At 35.6% G+C, this 17681-nt stretch overlaps 2 protein-coding genes across 2 annotated transcripts; one reads left to right on the top strand and one right to left on the bottom strand.

Moving 5' to 3' along the window:
- Positions 1 to 3588: 3588 nt before the first annotated feature.
- On the bottom strand, positions 3589 to 14285 carry LOC142233681 (uncharacterized). Its single transcript, XM_075304679.1, has 6 exons — positions 14032 to 14285; positions 13821 to 13965; positions 13125 to 13187; positions 7469 to 7558; positions 3923 to 4953; positions 3589 to 3860 (listed from the first exon to the last, which is right to left on the bottom strand). The coding sequence occupies exons 1-6, from the start codon at positions 14218 to 14220 to the stop codon at positions 3636 to 3638; spliced, it is 1743 nt and encodes a 580-aa protein (XP_075160794.1). The 5' UTR covers positions 14221 to 14285; the 3' UTR covers positions 3589 to 3635.
- On the top strand, positions 7554 to 9307 carry LOC142233682 (uncharacterized). Its single transcript, XM_075304681.1, has one exon. The coding sequence runs from the start codon at positions 7604 to 7606 to the stop codon at positions 9236 to 9238; it is 1635 nt and encodes a 544-aa protein (XP_075160796.1). The 5' UTR covers positions 7554 to 7603; the 3' UTR covers positions 9239 to 9307.
- Positions 14286 to 17681: the final 3396 nt, after the last annotated feature.

Raw genomic sequence — 17681 nt, 5'->3', positions numbered from 1 at the left:
AATCAACATCAATAAAATTTTTTTTATGAATCAATTAAAAAATTAATTGAAATTTGCTAATTTGTCAGCACATTTTCTAAAATTAACCAAAACTTTCCTTTATGGTGGGTTCACTGTTTTTTGAGTGTAATATTAATATATTAATTTATTTCATTAGGTAATGAATTAAATTAAAATCGCAACTTATGTACCCTCCACCATTGCGTAGAAAGTTCTACTAAAGACTGTCATCTACAATCGAATTACTTGGGGTGTCTTAATCCATGTGGAGGTAGATTATTTACCTATATAAGGGAGTCACCGTGGTTAACATGCCCGCCTTGTATACACAAGATCGTGGGTTCAAACCCTGGTTCGACCAAACACCAAAAAGTTATTCAGAGGTGGATTATCCCACCTCAGTAATGCTGGTGAAATTTCTGAGTGTTTCAAAGCTTCTCTAAGTGGTTTCACTGCAATGTGGAACGCCGTTAGGACTCGGCTATAAAAAGGAGGTCCCTTGTCATTGAGCTTAACATAGAATCGGGCAGCACTCAGTGATAAGAGAGAAGTTCACCACTGTGGAATCACAATGGACTGAATAGTCTAAGTGAGCCTGAAATATCTGGCTGCCTAACGAACCTACCTAACCTAACCTACCTATATAAGCCAATTAAGTTCTTGATTGGTTTATATAGAGGAGTCTATAGAGGGCCAAATTTCAAGTGAATCGGATGAAATTTGCACCTGCAGGAAGGAAATCAAATCTGGGTATCGATATGGGGGCTATATATATATAAAGTGATGTGAAAAATAAGAGAACCACCTGAAGTTCTATAAATAGAATTTTTTGTTTACTTTAAACAAACAATTTTTAAAACAGGTTTTTGTATGCATTATTACTTAGTCTTCTTCTTATTATTATCCCGTTATTTTTTCTGTAATTGAAGCAACAGTTCTTAATTCATCGATGTTTGAATAAAGATTGTAGAAAAACAAGTGTGAAATAAAATAGAGCCAATTTTAAAGTTAAACAAGTAAGGAAAGTCTAAAGTCGGGCGGGGCCGACTATATTATACCCTGCACCACTTTGTAGATCTAAATTTTCGATACCATATCACATCCGTCAAATGTGTTGGGTGCTATATATAAAAGGTTTGTCCCAAATACATACATTTAAATATCACTCGATTTGGACAGAATTTGATAGACTTTTACAAAATCTATAGACTCAAAATTTAAGTTGGCTAATGCACTAGGGTGGAACACAATTTTAGTACAAAAATATGGGAAACATTTAAATCTGAAGCATTTTTAAGGAAACTTCGAAAAAGTTTATTTATGATTTATCGCACGATATATATGTATTAGAAGTTTAGGAAAATTAGAGTCATTTTTACAACTTTTCGACTAAGCAGTGGCGATTTAACGGACGGAAAATGTTGGTATTTTGACCATTTTTGTCGAAATCAGAAAAACATATATATGGGAGCTATATCTAAATCTGAACCGATTTTAATCAAATTTGGCACGCATAGCGACAATGCTAATTCTACTCCCTGTGCAAAATTTCAATTAAATCGTAGCAAAAAATTGGCCTCTGTGGTCATATGAGTGTAAATCGGGCGAAAGCTATATATGGGATCTATATCTAAATCTGAACCGATTTCAACCAAATTTGGCATGCATAGCTACAATGCTAATTCTACTCCCTGTGCAAAATTTGAACCAAATTGGGCCAAAACTCTGGCTTTTAGGACCATATTAGTCCATATCGGGCGAAAGATATATATGGGAGCTATATCTAAATCTGAACTGATTTCAATCAAATTTTGCACACTTGACTATACTACTAATTGTACTCCTAGTGCAAAATTTCAACCAAATTGGGCCAAAATTCTGGCTTCTGAGGCCATATAAGTCCACATCGGGCGAAAGATATATATGGGAGCTATATCTAAATCTGAACCGAGTTCAATCAAATTTTGCACACTTGACTATACGACTAAGTGTTATGTTTGTACAAAATTTCAAGCAAATCGGTATAAAACTCTGGCTGCTGGGTCCATATTAGTGCATATCGGGCGAAAGATATATATGGGAGCTATATCTAAATCTGAACCGATTTCTTCCAAAATCAATAGGGTTCTATTCTGACCCAAATTAGGAACACGTGCCAAATTTGAAGGCGATTGGACTTAAATTGCGACCTAGACTTTGATCACAAAAATGTGTTCACAGACAGAAGGACGGACGGACGGACATGGTTATATCGACTCAGGGGCCCACCCTGAGCATTATTGCCAAAGACACCATGTGTCTATATCGTCTCCTTCTGGGTGTTACAAACATATGCACTAACTTATAATACCCTGTTCCACAGTGTGGCGCAGGGTATAACAAGTGTGAAATAAAATAGAGCCAATTTTAAAGTTACAAAAAATATTAAAGTCAGAAGTAATTTCTTTCAACTTTTTTACGCAAAAGTGAGTAAAAAGATAGACTATTATATTTCTATAGTAGTCTATCATCAAGATGGTAATTCTCAAAGAAACATTGATGAAATCATTCAAAGCTCAAAAATTGTGGTAGAAAATGCTTTAAAGTATGAAGATAAACGAGAAACAAGTGGAAGAAAAAGCAAAATATCTGAGACATTAAAAAGAAAAATACTGCATCGCGTGTGGCGTCATCCACGTAAAAAAAAAAAAACAATATCAACTTGATCTAGATACATCAACAATACGGTATATGAACCTGAAGAATGATTTAACCCTGGAAAGTCATCTTTATTTTTTGTACACTAACGTCATCCTTCGTCATTTTGACTACGGCTTATTTCAAGACGCTATAATTTACATCGTAAGCAAAAATGAGAACCAAAATTGAGTTTATTATCTTATTCAATGTTTTTAAATAGTATGAAACAAAAATTCATAAAATGGTTGAATTATTATAACTTAAGTTTATCATTTCCCAATCGACAAAAATGCATTTTAAATCGAAAATGAAATTACGCGTCGTCATTTTGACGAAGGATGGGTTAAAGGCAAGAAGTCCACGTAAAGTGCCCCTACTATCAAAGCGCAACATAAAACAACTAGAATTTGCAAACGAACACGTAAATTGGCCTCTGTCTAAATGGCGCAATATTTTATGGTCGGATGAGACCAAAATTAATCTATTGAATTCAGATCGAAGTTGTCTTCTAGTTCGAAGACGCAAAAATTAAGACAACTTCGATCTGAATTGAATAGATTAATTTTGAATTGAATAGATTAATGGATAAATGTCGGCCACCGAACATAAAAATTTATATCGGCTTAGCCGTCAAGACGCCTCCGCCGGAGGCAATAATTTGGTGTCAGCCGCCGCCGACAAAAATTGGTCGGTTTCATTCTCTGTTCCCGTTGGGTTGTATCAGCATGTTTCGGCTGCTGAAATAGTAAAATCTGCATGGATTGCCCAAAACTAAACGGTAACATTTTTACAGCAACGGAAGGTGGCTGACGCAGCAAACTTATCCCGGTCCCACGCATATTTTACTCAGTGATATGCAGTGAATATGCAGTAAAATTATACAGTTGTAATGAAAAGATGTTCATTGAGTATTTTGTTAATTATCATAATTTTTAGTTGTCAAACATTTATTGTTGTTATTTGGATTTACGTTGACGTAATTCTAATAATTCTTTGTATTGTTCCAATGAACCATCTTCATGTTTTGAAGTGTATAATTCTTCTTTTTGTTCTGGCTTTTCCAAATCTTCTCGAGATGCTTCTTTAGATTTCTTAATTTTATCTCGGACACGTTTTCCCAAACGTGAAGCGGCCAATACTTTACTCACTTTCGAGCTCTTCATATACCGAGAATGCCAAGACTGGAAAAATTAACGAAATTTATTAATTGCGAAAATTGATTACGAGTTTTTCCCATACTCACTTGATTCTCTTCATTTGTGTCGTCATCGCTATACTTTTTCTTCTTTGATCTTTTTGTTGTTTCTGGGTAATTCTCTACATCATCTTCCACAAATGATGATTTCCTTGCGCTGACTTCGCTTTCCAATTGTTCATCCATCTCATCTTCTAAATCTTCACCTAAAGATATAACATCGTCATTGTGATCTTCGTCGTCTTCCTCTTCGGGCTTGGTACCACCGGCAACAGGAGGTGCATTGGTATTATCCATATTATACTCTTTGCAAGACATTTTATTAACTTCTTTCTCGTCAGTACTTGTTCTGCTAGTTCTTTCGTCATCACCTTTGGGACTCTGTTCCTGATCGGATCTTTTGTTTGTTTCTTCATTTTTTTCTTCGTCAGTTTTATGGGAAGGTTTCAATTGATCTTCATCATTAAGTTCTCCTTCTTCAGTTTCCGACTGCTTACGATCTCTGTTTTCATCTGTTGATTGTTCCACAGGTTTTTTTGATTCCTCATCAGATGAATCGTTTATTAACAATGTTTCCGGCTCGGCAACAATGGGTATAACATCTGGAGACGGCGAACGACTTGATTTTTCCTTCTTAATTTTGTCTTCTGCATTAGATTGTAGAGACTTATTGTTTTCTTCTTTTTCGGGGCTACGACGTTTTTCAGATCTGTTGTCATTTCCAACTTCTTGTACATTGCGATCGAGTCTTTCATTGGTTGATTCTTCTTCTCTGCTTTGCATCGACGAATTGCGATAATTCCGTTTGATTTTAATCTTTTTTGTTTTTCGTGCTTCAGAATCATTATCGACCGATTTGGATACTGTGTTGGATGAGTCTTGGGATTCTCTTGCACTTGATGTTCGTTTTCTTTCATTTTTATTGCTTTTCTTGTCTTTTTTTGAAGATTTACTATCTTTTGCTTCATCGCCAGAATCTACCTCGATTTTGGTAACAGGCTCCAATGCCAATTGAGATCGAATAGCTCTTGCTCTAGCTTGTAATTCAAGTAATTCCAGTACACTAATTTGGCCATCCTCTAAAAAGAAAGCAATATCATCGATACATTAATTTTATTTATTCATTTTCAAATGAAGTACCACATATGCAACAGAATATAATATTATATTCTTGAAAATTTTTTTGCCAACACATATTCGCAGGGAAGTAGTCAGGGTAGCCCGGATACTTGGGGCCCCCAAAAGTCTACAGTAAATTTTCGTTTGGGCTTTGGGCAGAGGCATGCTAACAGATTCTAGTTCGCCTGGGTAGTTCCTAGCCTTACTAACTCATCCGCTTCGCAGTTCCCTGGTATGTTCCTGTGGCCAGGCACCAATATTAGGTGAATATTGTACTGCTCAGCCATCTCGTTGAGAGATTTGCTGCAGTAGATGACCGTTTCAAGAGTCCAAGGATTTTATTGCAGGTTGACTGTCTAAGTATATATTAATTCGCCACCTCTTTTAGTGCCAATATTTCAGCCTGAAAAACACTACAGTGATTAGGTAATCTTTTCTCCAAAACCCACTTGCCTATCCAATTTGGAGCCATCGGTGTAGAAATCTATATAACGTTTGTTCCCCGGGGTCTGTGTGCCCAGCGTAACTGCTGGGGATTAAGGCCGACACACAATGAGCACACTGCTTAATACTTCGCTTATTTCTTTGCTTCGGAAAAAGTTAAAACGTTCATAATTATATGAGTGTGCGCACAATAAATGCAAGCTTGGCGCCGAATCGTAAAAATGAGTTAAAGAAATGTTAGCTTTTTCGGTTTCTATAGGCTGTTTTGACGTTAAAAACATTTCTTGCTTGCAGTTTGCATATAGAAATATAAGTTTGTTTATGTTTATGAAGCGAGAATTATGTTTTTTCGCTTTAAAGCAAAGAAAACTGCTAAAGCCTAGGCTTGATCGGAAACGGCTGAACCGATTTACTCGAAACTTTCATAGATTGCAAGGGGCGCTCATGTGGTGGAAATAGGGTACCTCATTTTTTGACACCTGGTCTCGGTGGGGAACCTCCTCTTTGTCCGACTTTTTGTTAATTGGGCCAAGGTTGACTGATTTGCTTGCAATTTTCATTGAAGGCTGGGGTTGGCATCTAGACAAAGATCCGTTACTTTATTATACCCTTCGCCACACTGTGGAACAGGGTATTATAAGTTAGTGCATATGTTTGTAACACCCAGAAGGAGACGAGATAGACACTGGTGTCTTTGGCAATAATGCTCAGGGTGGGTCCCTGAGTCCATATAACCATGTCCGTCTGTCCGTCCGTAGGTCGCAATTTAAGTCCAATCGCCTTCAAATTTGGCACATGTTCCTAATTTGGGTCAGAATAGAACCCTATTGATTTTGGAAGAAATCGGTTCAGATTTAGATATAGCTTCCATATATATCTTTCGCCCGGTATGCACTAATATGGACCCAGCAGCCAGAGTTTTATACCGATTTGCTTGAAATTTTGTACAAACATAATACTTAGTCGTACTCAAGTGTGCAAAATTTGACTGAAATCGGTTCAGATTTATATATAGCTCCCATATATATGTTTTTCTGATTTCGACAAAAAATTCCTTGTTAAATCGCCACTGCTTAGTCGAAAAGTTGTAAAAATGACTCTAACTTTTCTAAACTTCTAATACATATATATCGAGCGATAAATCATAAATAAACTTTTGCGAAGTTTCCTCAAAATTGCTTCAGATTTAAATGTTTCCCATAGTTTTTTTACTAAAATTGTGTTCCACCCTAGTGCATTAGCCAACTTAAATTTTGAGTCTATAGATTTTGTAAAAGTCTATCAAATTCTGTCCAAATCGAGTGATATTTAAATGTATGTATTTGGGACAAACCTTTACATATAGCACCCAACACATTTGACGGATGTGATATGGTATCGAAAATTTAGATCTACAAAGTGATGCAGGGTATAATATAGTCGGCCCCGCCCGACTTTAGACTTTCCTTACTTGTTTTTTTATTAAATTTGCAAAGATTATCACCCTTATTCCTGAAGTCGCCCTCGCTCCCGGCGTCGCTTTTTGTCGTCTGTCGATTTTTGTCGTCTGGTAATTGTTGAAGATTAGTCACTTTACCTCTTACCAATTTCCATTTTTAAAATTTATTTTTTAATTGTTCGTCGAAAAAAACTTCTTCAAAAATTAAACACTAATCTCGTCGCTGGTAAATTAAACGGCGACAAAAAGCGACGATATTGGCGACAAATAGCGACACCAGGAATACCGAGTTTCTTCGACAGCAGAATATATCGACGAACGGAATACCAATTAGTGGCGACAGACGAAAAGCGACGGCGAGGGCGACTACAGGAATAAGGGTGTATGTCTTCATTTTTAATTTTCAGTGTTACTTAGATCTTTAGCTACGAACTGACCCTTATATCAATAGTATTTTGTGTTGATATTTCTTTAACATATATCTACTAAAGTTTTAATTTGTTTGCATTTACCAAAGTATGCAATACAAAAACTTCAAATTTACACATCAAACAACAATTATACACAAATACATATTTTCTTTTACTATTTACCTGCATTTGGCTCTGCTGTTTTCTGTCCATCAGTTTTAGCTATTGGTTTCACATTTTCTGCATTGGTTTTGGATACCCTCTTCTTTTTGCCTGTGAATAAATATTAAGAAAATTAAAGCAAAAATTCTTAACGAGATGACTTTTAGTTTAAAAGGAAATGATGACAAATTTACAATTTTATTAAATAGTCAAAGCGATATAGACCAACAACTTATTGAGTTCAAGAATGTTTGTCAACAACATGCCCGACACCATCGGAAGCGTTGTAAGGGACGCTACTATCGATTAGCTTTAATGGCAAGACTAGAAAGGCACTCAACCCCAGAAGAAATACAGAGACTTTTAAAAAGTGACGCAAGAACATTTTTGCTAGATGCAATAAGAAATGAGCCTAAGGATATTGAAAGCATTACATCTATGATAAACAGTACAATAAGTAGCCTGCAAACAGCCGATCAATCTACACAAATGGCCATAGGATTGGCATTGGAAATTACGGGTGATTGCTGTCGCATAGGTCGTATACGAAACAATTGTTCCATTTTTATGGAAAACAATGATATCATAATATTAACAACTGATATAGCTTATAAATATTCAGGCTTTAAAGAAATATGTTATGCCATCAACCTGAAATACTATTTGCCATCTGTGAGTATAAACGATCAAATAAAAATCGGCCAAGAAGTCTATGGTAGAATTACAAAGAAGCTAAAAAACGGTATAGCTTTACATATTGAAAAGCCTGGTATAATTAATTCTTATGAATATATAGAGCTACCGGCACAATGCCAATTGTTGGACTTGCAAACCATACCACAGTTTTTTCTACAAGATCTTGAGATGGCCGCTAAAATACAAGCCGATTTTATCGTAATACCAAATATACGTTGTAAACTATTTGTCAAGTTGTTAAAACGGCACCTGAAAAATAATTCCCGCCTGAAATTAATTGGCAGTATAAATTTTAATAATGGATGTTATACAACACTGGATATATTGGCCATTGTAAAGCTTTTGGATTTTATATTGATGTCAAATATATTCAACATTAATGAGTCTCTATATTCGTACGTTTGCCAAGAGGTCATACCGATTGTAAAGTCTTTGAAAAAACCTATTATAGCTTCAATACCGCTGGAAAATTATAACGATTTTAGCTTATTTAAAAATCACGAGTTGTTATGGAAAATCGATTGTATTCTTATAGAAAAAAGCCAACAATGTAATAAGTATCCTCTAATTGTCAAGAAATTGCTACCTATTAAAAGTTCTGGTGGCATATTTGGTCAAAATACGGTGTCACCTCGAAATATTCAAACATCCTATCAATCTATAGTAAACTGTATAATACGAACCATCAACTTCATTGAATGTCGAGCAATTGTTATCCATTCAAAATGTGAAGCAGCAGCATTGGCTCTGAGTCGTGTAGAAATCTATTGTCCAGTATATGTTATTCTTCGGTTGGATAATATTGAAATTGATAACGAAGAAGAAAGGCAATGTCGATTACAATTGGCCAAAGTTTGGAATCTAAGAAGGAATCTATATCCAATTGTGTTCTCGAAAGATATGAATTTTTGCGGATACAAACCCATTAATATTGGAATCGAATATATCCGTGCTAAGGGTTGCATTGAAACAGGTGACTTCATTATAACCATAGAAGTTAAAGAGGATGATGACGAACAACCCAAGCAAGATGTTATTGTTACTCGGGCCTATTACCTACCTCCAATTATGCATGGTGAGGAATTTAAATGTTAAAGTGCAGTTTTCTGTAAATACATGTCAATAAATTTCTGTTCTTTATACTAGACAATTGTCGAGGGAAAATTTGCATTGTCAATTCTAGGGACACATAGACCTAGTGATTATTAGTCCTCAAAACTCATAAAAAGTAGAAAAGTCAATAATCACAAAAGGCGAAAGTTATTTTTCTCAATTTTTATTTTTGTTTACGCTGTTTTTAGAAATATATTCCTGCAATGGAAACCCTATTTTATTTATTTATTTTTATTTTATTTAACTCATTTTACAACCAAGCCGAAATGGCCATATACGGTTATAGGAATACTTTAATCCTATTTTAATCCTACCTTGAGCCATTAAAATCCCCACTAAAATCTTATTTAGGCCAACACTTGTCAAACACCAATCTTTTTGGTCAAGTACAAAAATAGCATAGATGAATTTCCGTTTCCTCCAATAAAACGTCAGTCTTGTTCTCTACCAACTTTTAGACTGGTAAGATCGATATCCGGTTCGAAGGACCAAAATGTTGAGGTGAGGGATAATTAATCAGTCTAAAAGTTGGTAGAGAACAAGACTGACGTTTTATTGGAGAAAACGAAATTCATCTATGACAGTTTTGTACTTGACGAAAAAGATTGGCGTTTGACAAGTGTTGGCCTAAATAAGATTTTAGTGGGGATTTTAATGGCTCAGGATAGGATTAAAATAGGGTTTCCATTGCAGGAATATATTTCTAAAAACAGCGTAAACAAATTTTTTCATTTGTTTTATTGTGTATAAAATTTGTTGTGTATTCATTGTATTGTATTGCATTCAGCTGATATGGTAGAAGACAAGAGGTTAGAAATATCCATATTCTCTTCTATTTTAAAATTACTATAACAATATTTGAACAATGTTCTAGAATTGATAGTAGTATATAAAGTAAAGGACGCGAAACCCTTTTTAAATATTTTGTATTAGTCATAATTTTGTAAATGTATACCGAAGCTAGTTCATTAATATGGCAGTGCTGGGAATCTCTGTATTTGTCCCTGAAAATTTCTGTTTTTCAAACTTATTCTTAATTAATTCGAAGTCTGTTAGGACGTGAAGACGTTGAGTGGAATACAACAACCGAAGGTTATATAGAAGTTTATTTTGATCAATTTACAGCTTTTTAATGTGGAATCTGGCTAACGGCTAATTGCTTTGTATAGCAAAGTTTTATTTTCTGTAGTCATTTCGGATTTCGATTTAAAAATGGATACAGCATTCGTACTTACATTGTCTAAGATAACGCCCAGATATGTAACATTATCTTGCCATGATATGTTATAGTTATAAACAAGTATATACGGACGTAAGTTCGGCCAGTCCGAATCTTATGTACATGGATTGCATAGAAACTTGTACTAAAGACTGTCATACACAATCGAATTACTTGTGTTGCGGTAACACTTGCCGATGGCAAGTTATCTTAAAATTTCTTAACACCGTCTTCTCAATTGTAAGTTAGTCCATGCGGGGTATATATTAAACAAAAAAAAAATGCCGATTAAATACGTATATAATTCAGTTTGACAAAATTTTGTATAGAAATAAAATTTTGACAAAATTTTCTATAGCAATAAATTCTTGACCAAATTTTCTATAGAAATAAAATTTTGAAAAAATTTTCTATAGAAATAAAATCTTGAAAAAATGTTTTATAGTAACAAAATGTTGACAAAATTTTCTATAGTAATAAAATTTCGATAAAATTTTCTGTAGAAATAAAATTGTGACAAAATTTTGTATATGTTAGTACTAAAATTTTAACAAAATGTTTTATAGTAACAAAATTTTGACAAAATTTTCTATAGTAATAAAATTTTGATAAAATTTTCTATAGAAATAAAATTTTGACAAAATTTTCTATAGAAACAAAATTTTGGTATATAACTATAGACCGATATGGACCAATTTTGGCATGGTTGTTAGCGGCCATATACTAGCGCAATGTACCAAATCTCACCACGTACCAAATTTCAACCGGATCGGATGAATTTTGCTCCTCCAAGTGCTCCGGAGGTCAAATCTGGGGATCGGTTTATATGGGGGCTACATATAATTATGGACCGATATGGACCGATTCCTGCATGGTTGTTACAAGACCACATGCTTACACCATGTACCAGCCGGATCGGATGAAATTTGCTTCTCTTAGAGGCTCCGCAAGCCAAATCTGGGGATCGGTTTATATGGGGGCTATATATAATTATAGACAGATATGGACCAATTTTTGAATGGTTGTTAGAGACCATATACTTACACCATGTACCAAATTTCAACCGGATCGGATGAATTTTGCTCCTCCAAGTTGCAAGTTCGGTTGAAATTTCCACGTGCCAAATTTCAACCGAATCGGATGAATTTTGCTCATCCACGAGGCACCGGAGGTCAAATCTGGGGATCGGTTTATATGGGGCCTATATATAATTATGGACCGATGTGGACCAATTTTTGCATAGTTGTTAGAGACCACATGCTTACACCATGTACCAGCCGGATCGGATGAAATTTGCTTCTCTTAGAGGCTCCGCAAGCCAAATCTGGGGATCGGTTTATATGGGGGCTATATATAATTATAGACCGATATGGACCAATTTTTGCATGGTTGTTAGAGACCATATACTTACACCATGTACCAAATTTCAACCGGATCGGATGAATTTTGCTCCTCCAAGTTGCTCCGCAAGGCAAATCTGAGCGTCGGTTTATATGGGCGCTACACGTAAATGTGCTCCGATGGCCCATTTGCAATACCTTCCGACCTACATCAATAAGAACTACTTGTGTCAAGTTTCAAGTCGGTAGCTTGTTACGTTCGGAAGTTAACGTGATTTCAACAGACGGATGTACGGACATGCTTAGATCGACTCAGAATTTCACCACGACCCAGAATATATACTTTATGGGGTCTTAGAGCAATATTTCGAAGTGTTACAAACGGAATGACAAAGTTAATATACCCCCCATCCTATGGTGGAGGGCATAAAAATGAGTGGACGTTGTAGAGTGAAACGCGGGGCTCACCTATTCATGAAATATATTGTTTTCATCTTGGCAGGATTTACTAGTAGTTCCCACTTAGTAGAAAGTTATTTAGTTTGAATAACGCCGACTCTAGATTGTATATAATGGTATCCACACATATTAGAGCTTAGAATATATGTGTCATCTGCAAATAATGAAGTTTTACATCCTGTAATCGTGGGATATCGGGCGTAAATAAGTTGTAAGGAATGGGCTTATACTTCTCAAATTTGAAGAAAGTGAATTAAGAAACCCCATAAACGTTCTTCCATCTCAACAAATACGGGGTTTTCAATTATTGCAATCGGAAAGTTGAACTTCGTTCGGACTCGGCTATAAAAAGGAGGTCCCTTGTCATTGAGCTTAAGATGGAATCGGGCAGCACTCAGTGATGAGAGAAGTTCACCAATGTGGTATCACAATGGACTGAATAGTCTAAGTGAGCCTGATACATCGGGCTGCCACCTAATGTCTTCCCATTTTCAATTAAAGCAAAAGTCAAATTTGAGAATTATTTATGATACCAAAGTCATTGAATTTCTAAAACGAACTAAAAATCCCGATCTCTGGGAGTTCGTTATAACCATGTTCGACTGTATTACATATCGGCATTATGGTTACGAAAATTGATTATTTAAAACTACCTAATGCAACGCAAATTTTGACTGAATTCATATAATTTAAACATTTTCAGAAAGAAACCTCATCCAACCAGCTTGGTGAAGATTTTATTGTGAAAATTTTTTTAGTTTTCTATTTCAAAATTTGCTAACTTTTTTTTTATTTTGAACTAAGTTAGTATATAAGTAATACATATATTTTAAAAAATAAAGAATGTTACCTTTTTTAGAAGTTCCTCCCTCTATTTCGCTATCTGACGAAATTTCCTCCAAAGAAACGTGTTCTGTAACGAAATTAGAAAATGTTATCAATAACATACAAGATAAATATAAAATTCAATATCATGCAAATCTCATTGGTACTTTGGACACTATTTTTACCACTCATATATTAAAACGGCGTGTAACAAATATAGCAATTTGTAGAAAATATATTTTGGTCTAAATACGTACATATTAATAATCAAACAAATTAATGTGTTTTGGTATAGCTTGTCAAATTGCCCAATTGGATAAGATATTTATACAAAATCGGTAAAATTACAAAGTCTAGACGTTCAAATCTAGAGATCGGTTTATATGGGAATATGACAGCTTATGGATATCTATTAAATGTAATATTTGGAGGCACATTAATAGTTATCGTGACAAATTTAACGAGGGCGAACATAGCTGTCTAGACGCTCATTTTTGGAAACCATAAATGTCTTTTGAAGCAAGATTGTAAACAAACTAAAATTGGAAAAAGCAGAACGGATATAATCAATGATTCCAATATTTAATTCCTATAATATTGCATAACTAGCGTTACTCAGGATTTTTTATACTATGTAAAACATTATTACTGGTAAATTATTATTATATGTGTTAAATAAATAAAAATAACAACATAGAAATCATCAAATTGAAATATTCACCTTCCTGTCTTTGTACATCATCATCCTCTGAAGATTCCGTGTCCGTAGGACATTTTGTTGCAGTTATTATTGACCTCAAACGTTTTGTTGATATACAAAGTAATTCATTCAAGCAAGCCTCTTCGATTTCTTCCAAACCTTGAGTCTACAACATAAAGACTTCTTAGTAATAATCAAAATGTACCATATAACCACCATACAATGTATATACTTTTAGGAATTCTGGAGCCAGGTTTATAATTGTTTTTGGTTTCAGTGAGCCAAAAATCTGTTTCACCATTTCCAGCCTATCATCGATGTAATGTGACATAGGCTGCGGTAGGCGATCCTCATCACTTTTTTCCTTCTTTACTTTGATAGGTTTAGGCAATTTTGCCGTCTTTTTCTTGGTTTTATGCATTGAAAACTAAAAAAAAATTACTGTGCCGAATTCGTATTGTATTTATGTTAACAGCTGTTTAACGCCAATTACTTACCAGAGATACAACCGTACCTAATACAAATGTGCGACGTCTGACGTACTTTATATGAATTCGTTAAACACAAGCGTGCGCCGCTGCATACGTGTGTAATTATAACCATAGCGATAGGCGGTAGGCGATACATTTCTGTCACGACGACAAATGCAAGAAGCTTGTCGGCAAAAATTTCCTCTTTTCTTGTTTTCGAGAGTTTTTGATGTCAATATAGCATGATTTTTAATTACTTCATATGGGAGATGAACTGAATGTCTAAGTGAGCCTGAAACTAAATCGGGCTGCCACTTTAACCTATTGGAGATGAATAAAACCATGTAAGAACTTTTTACTTGTTGAGTTATTTCATGATAAAAGATTGTCCACGTGGCCAGGCAAAATTTGGTTAGTAAAATTTGATAAGCGATGGCAACATTACCATTTTCCGCCAAGGAATTAGAATAGATTTCAATTTGGCGACACGATTTTGGGCTCCCATAAGGAATACACGTAAACTAGTGTTTAGGCCTGGTTACGCATCTAAAATTGTAACGTAACCGTAACATAACGGCAACGTATGTTTTTTTGGAGATTAGCCTAATAGAAACTATCAAGAACAGGCAAAAACAAGTATATACGGCCGCAAGTTCGGCCAGGCCGAATCTTATGTACCCACCACCATGGATTGCGTAGAAACTTCTACGAAAGACTGTCATCCACAATCGAATTACTTGGGTTGTGGTATCTTAAAACTTCTTATTCCTGCATGGTTGTTGGATACCATATACTAACATCACGTACCAAATTTCAACCGAATGGGAAGTATTTTGCTCTTCCAAGGGGCTCTGGAGGTCAAATCTGGGGATCGGTTTATATGGGGCCTATATATAATTATGGACCGATATCGACCAATTTTTGCATGGGAGTTTGAGGCCATATATTAACACCACGTACCAAATTTCAACTGAATCAGATGAATTTTGGTCTTCCAAGAGGTTCCCGAGGTCAAATCTGGTGATCGGTTTATATGGGGGCTATATATAATTATGAACCGATGTATACCAATTTTTGCATGGTTGTGAGAGACCATATACTAACATCACGTACCAAATTTCAGCCATATCGGATGAAATTTGCTTCTCTTAGAGGCCTCGCAAGCCAAATCGGGGGATCGGTTTATATGGGGGCTATATATAATTATGGACAGATGTGGACCAATTTTTGCATGGTTGTTCGAGACCATATACTAACAATATGGGGGCTATATATAATTATGGACCGATGTGGACCAATTTTTGCATGGTTGTTAAAGACCGTATACTGACACCATGTACCAAATTTCAGCCGGATCGGATGAAATTTGCTTCTCTTAGGGGCCTCGCAAGCCAAATCGGGGGATCGCTTTATATGGGGGCTATATATAATTATGGACCGATGTGGACCAATTTTTGCATGGTTGTTAGAGACCATATACTAACACCATGTACCAAATTTCAGCCGGATCGGATGAAATTTGCTTCTCTTAGAGGCCTCGCAAGCCAAATTTTGGGGTCCGTTTATATGGGGGCTATACGTAAAAGTGGACCGATATGGCCCATTTGCAATACCATCCGACCTACATCAATAACAACTACTTGTGCCAAGTTTCAAGTCGATAGCTTGTTTCGTTCGGAAGTTAGCGTGATTTCAACAGACGGACGGACGGACGGACGGACATGCTCAGATCGACTCAGAATTTCACCACGACCCAGAATATATATACTTTATGGGGTCTTAGAGCAATATTTCGATGTGTTACAAACGGAATGACAAAGTTAATATACCCCCCATCCTATGGTGGTGGGTATAAAAAGATAACCATAGTGATAGGTTAGGTTAGGTATAGCAGCAGCCCGATATTTCAGGCTCACTTATGCGCTTTACAGACTATCAGTTATTCCGGACGGAATGTCGGTGTTTGTAAAGAATCCTATTGTGTGTCGGATCGGAATAACTGTTAGTCTGTAAAGCGCATTATGTGTGAAGGCATTTTTTAATAAATTTTTAATAAATTGAAAAAACAATAACATTTTTAAGCAGAATTAGCGATTTAACATAAATTTCATTGCAGAAATACTTGTTTTAATTATGAAAATAAATTTGTTTTTGCTAATGCTTGGCGAACATTCCCTTATGCGCTTTACAGACTATCAGCTATTCAGGAAGGAATGTTGGCGTTTGTAAAGAATCTTACAGTGTGTCGCATCGATACGACTTGTCGGCGATGACTAAATAATCGGTAAATGTGTTATCGATCCCATAAACATGCAGCAGTATCGATTATGCCTTCGGACTTAACTTATAATGCGCACAATATATGGGATATGTTCGACACTAGCACTGTCGTCCGGAATAACTGATAGACTGTAAGGCGCATTACACGTGAAGATTTTTGCCTCCCAACCAGAAAAAATCAAAGTTTGTTTTGATTTTATGCCAACACGTCGCCGCAACACCGAACATGGCCTTATACCCTGCCAGCATTTCAATGTTCCATTTCATCCTCATCGCTACCACAGACTCGTAAGTGACACTGCAACAATCGCCAACTGTGATAGTATTTTGCCATCACTATTCGCATGAAAGTATTTTGCCATCACTATTGTTACAAGAGCCATTTTATATTTTGTGAAACACCAAGCGCAACTGGCTTATTATAATTTATTTCAATGAAAACAAAAATAAAGTGCTGAAAACATAGTTATTACGCTTAAAATTGTGAAAAGTAAATTGGTGAACAATTTTTTACTTTCCAAATGGAATAAAGTGATAGTTTTTCAAATATTTTTCCAGACACGCTGCCTCCATTGGGAATAAAAGTACTGGCTGATAGACGCTACAACATTTAACTTACAACTTGTAACTCAACATCAATCTCTTATTAATGCATAAAAATGTGTTAAATGTGATGTGATAGCCGTATAAATGTTATATTTATGAGAATTTATAAATGTTTCATAAAATTAAAACACATCCAAACAATCGTGTTTTACTTGACCACAATGATTCTTTTACAACGATCTTAAAATGCACTTTGTCTGATTGTTTGAAGGGGCTCTTATTGGCGTCCTTCTAAATGTATCCAGAAGGGCTCCTAATAATTACACTCATGCGATACTTTTTTGTAGTAACTTGGCGTGGTACAACTTCTCAATAGTGACGGCGCTTTTCCGAGGAGTTTTGGATATCGTATACGACTGTTTTCGACGTAGTGGGGATTCTCTGAAGCGCCCCCAAATTCAAAAAATGTTGGCAGGGTATTAGCGGATTTGTCTCCGCAACGTGTTGTGTCGCAGGGTTTATCCGACCGTATAAAATCCCCTTTAGTCTGGCCTACAACCATCTAGAACATTCTACAAGTAGCCGG

This window comes from Haematobia irritans, chromosome 4, assembly GCF_050003625.1.
Source record: "Haematobia irritans isolate KBUSLIRL chromosome 4, ASM5000362v1, whole genome shotgun sequence".
NCBI classification, from domain to species: Eukaryota; Metazoa; Arthropoda; class Insecta; order Diptera; family Muscidae; genus Haematobia; species Haematobia irritans.
This window is presented reverse-complemented; position numbering and strand designations above follow the sequence as displayed.

Bases quoted from the DNA above. Each gene is read 5' to 3' on its own strand.
- LOC142233682 (XM_075304681.1), top strand. From the start codon at position 7,604: ATGACTTTTAGTTTAAAAGGAAATGATGACAAATTTACAATTTTATTA.
- LOC142233681 (XM_075304679.1), bottom strand. From the start codon at position 14,220: ATGCATAAAACCAAGAAAAAGACGGCAAAATTGCCTAAACCTATCAAA. The intron at 13,966-14,031 runs GTATATACATTG...TTTATGTTGTAG, and splicing joins TGGCTCCAGAATTCCTAAAA to ACTCAAGGTTTGGAAGAAAT. The intron at 4,954-7,468 runs GTAAATAGTAAA...CTTTCTTTTTAG, and splicing joins AACAGCAGAGCCAAATGCAG to AGGATGGCCAAATTAGTGTA.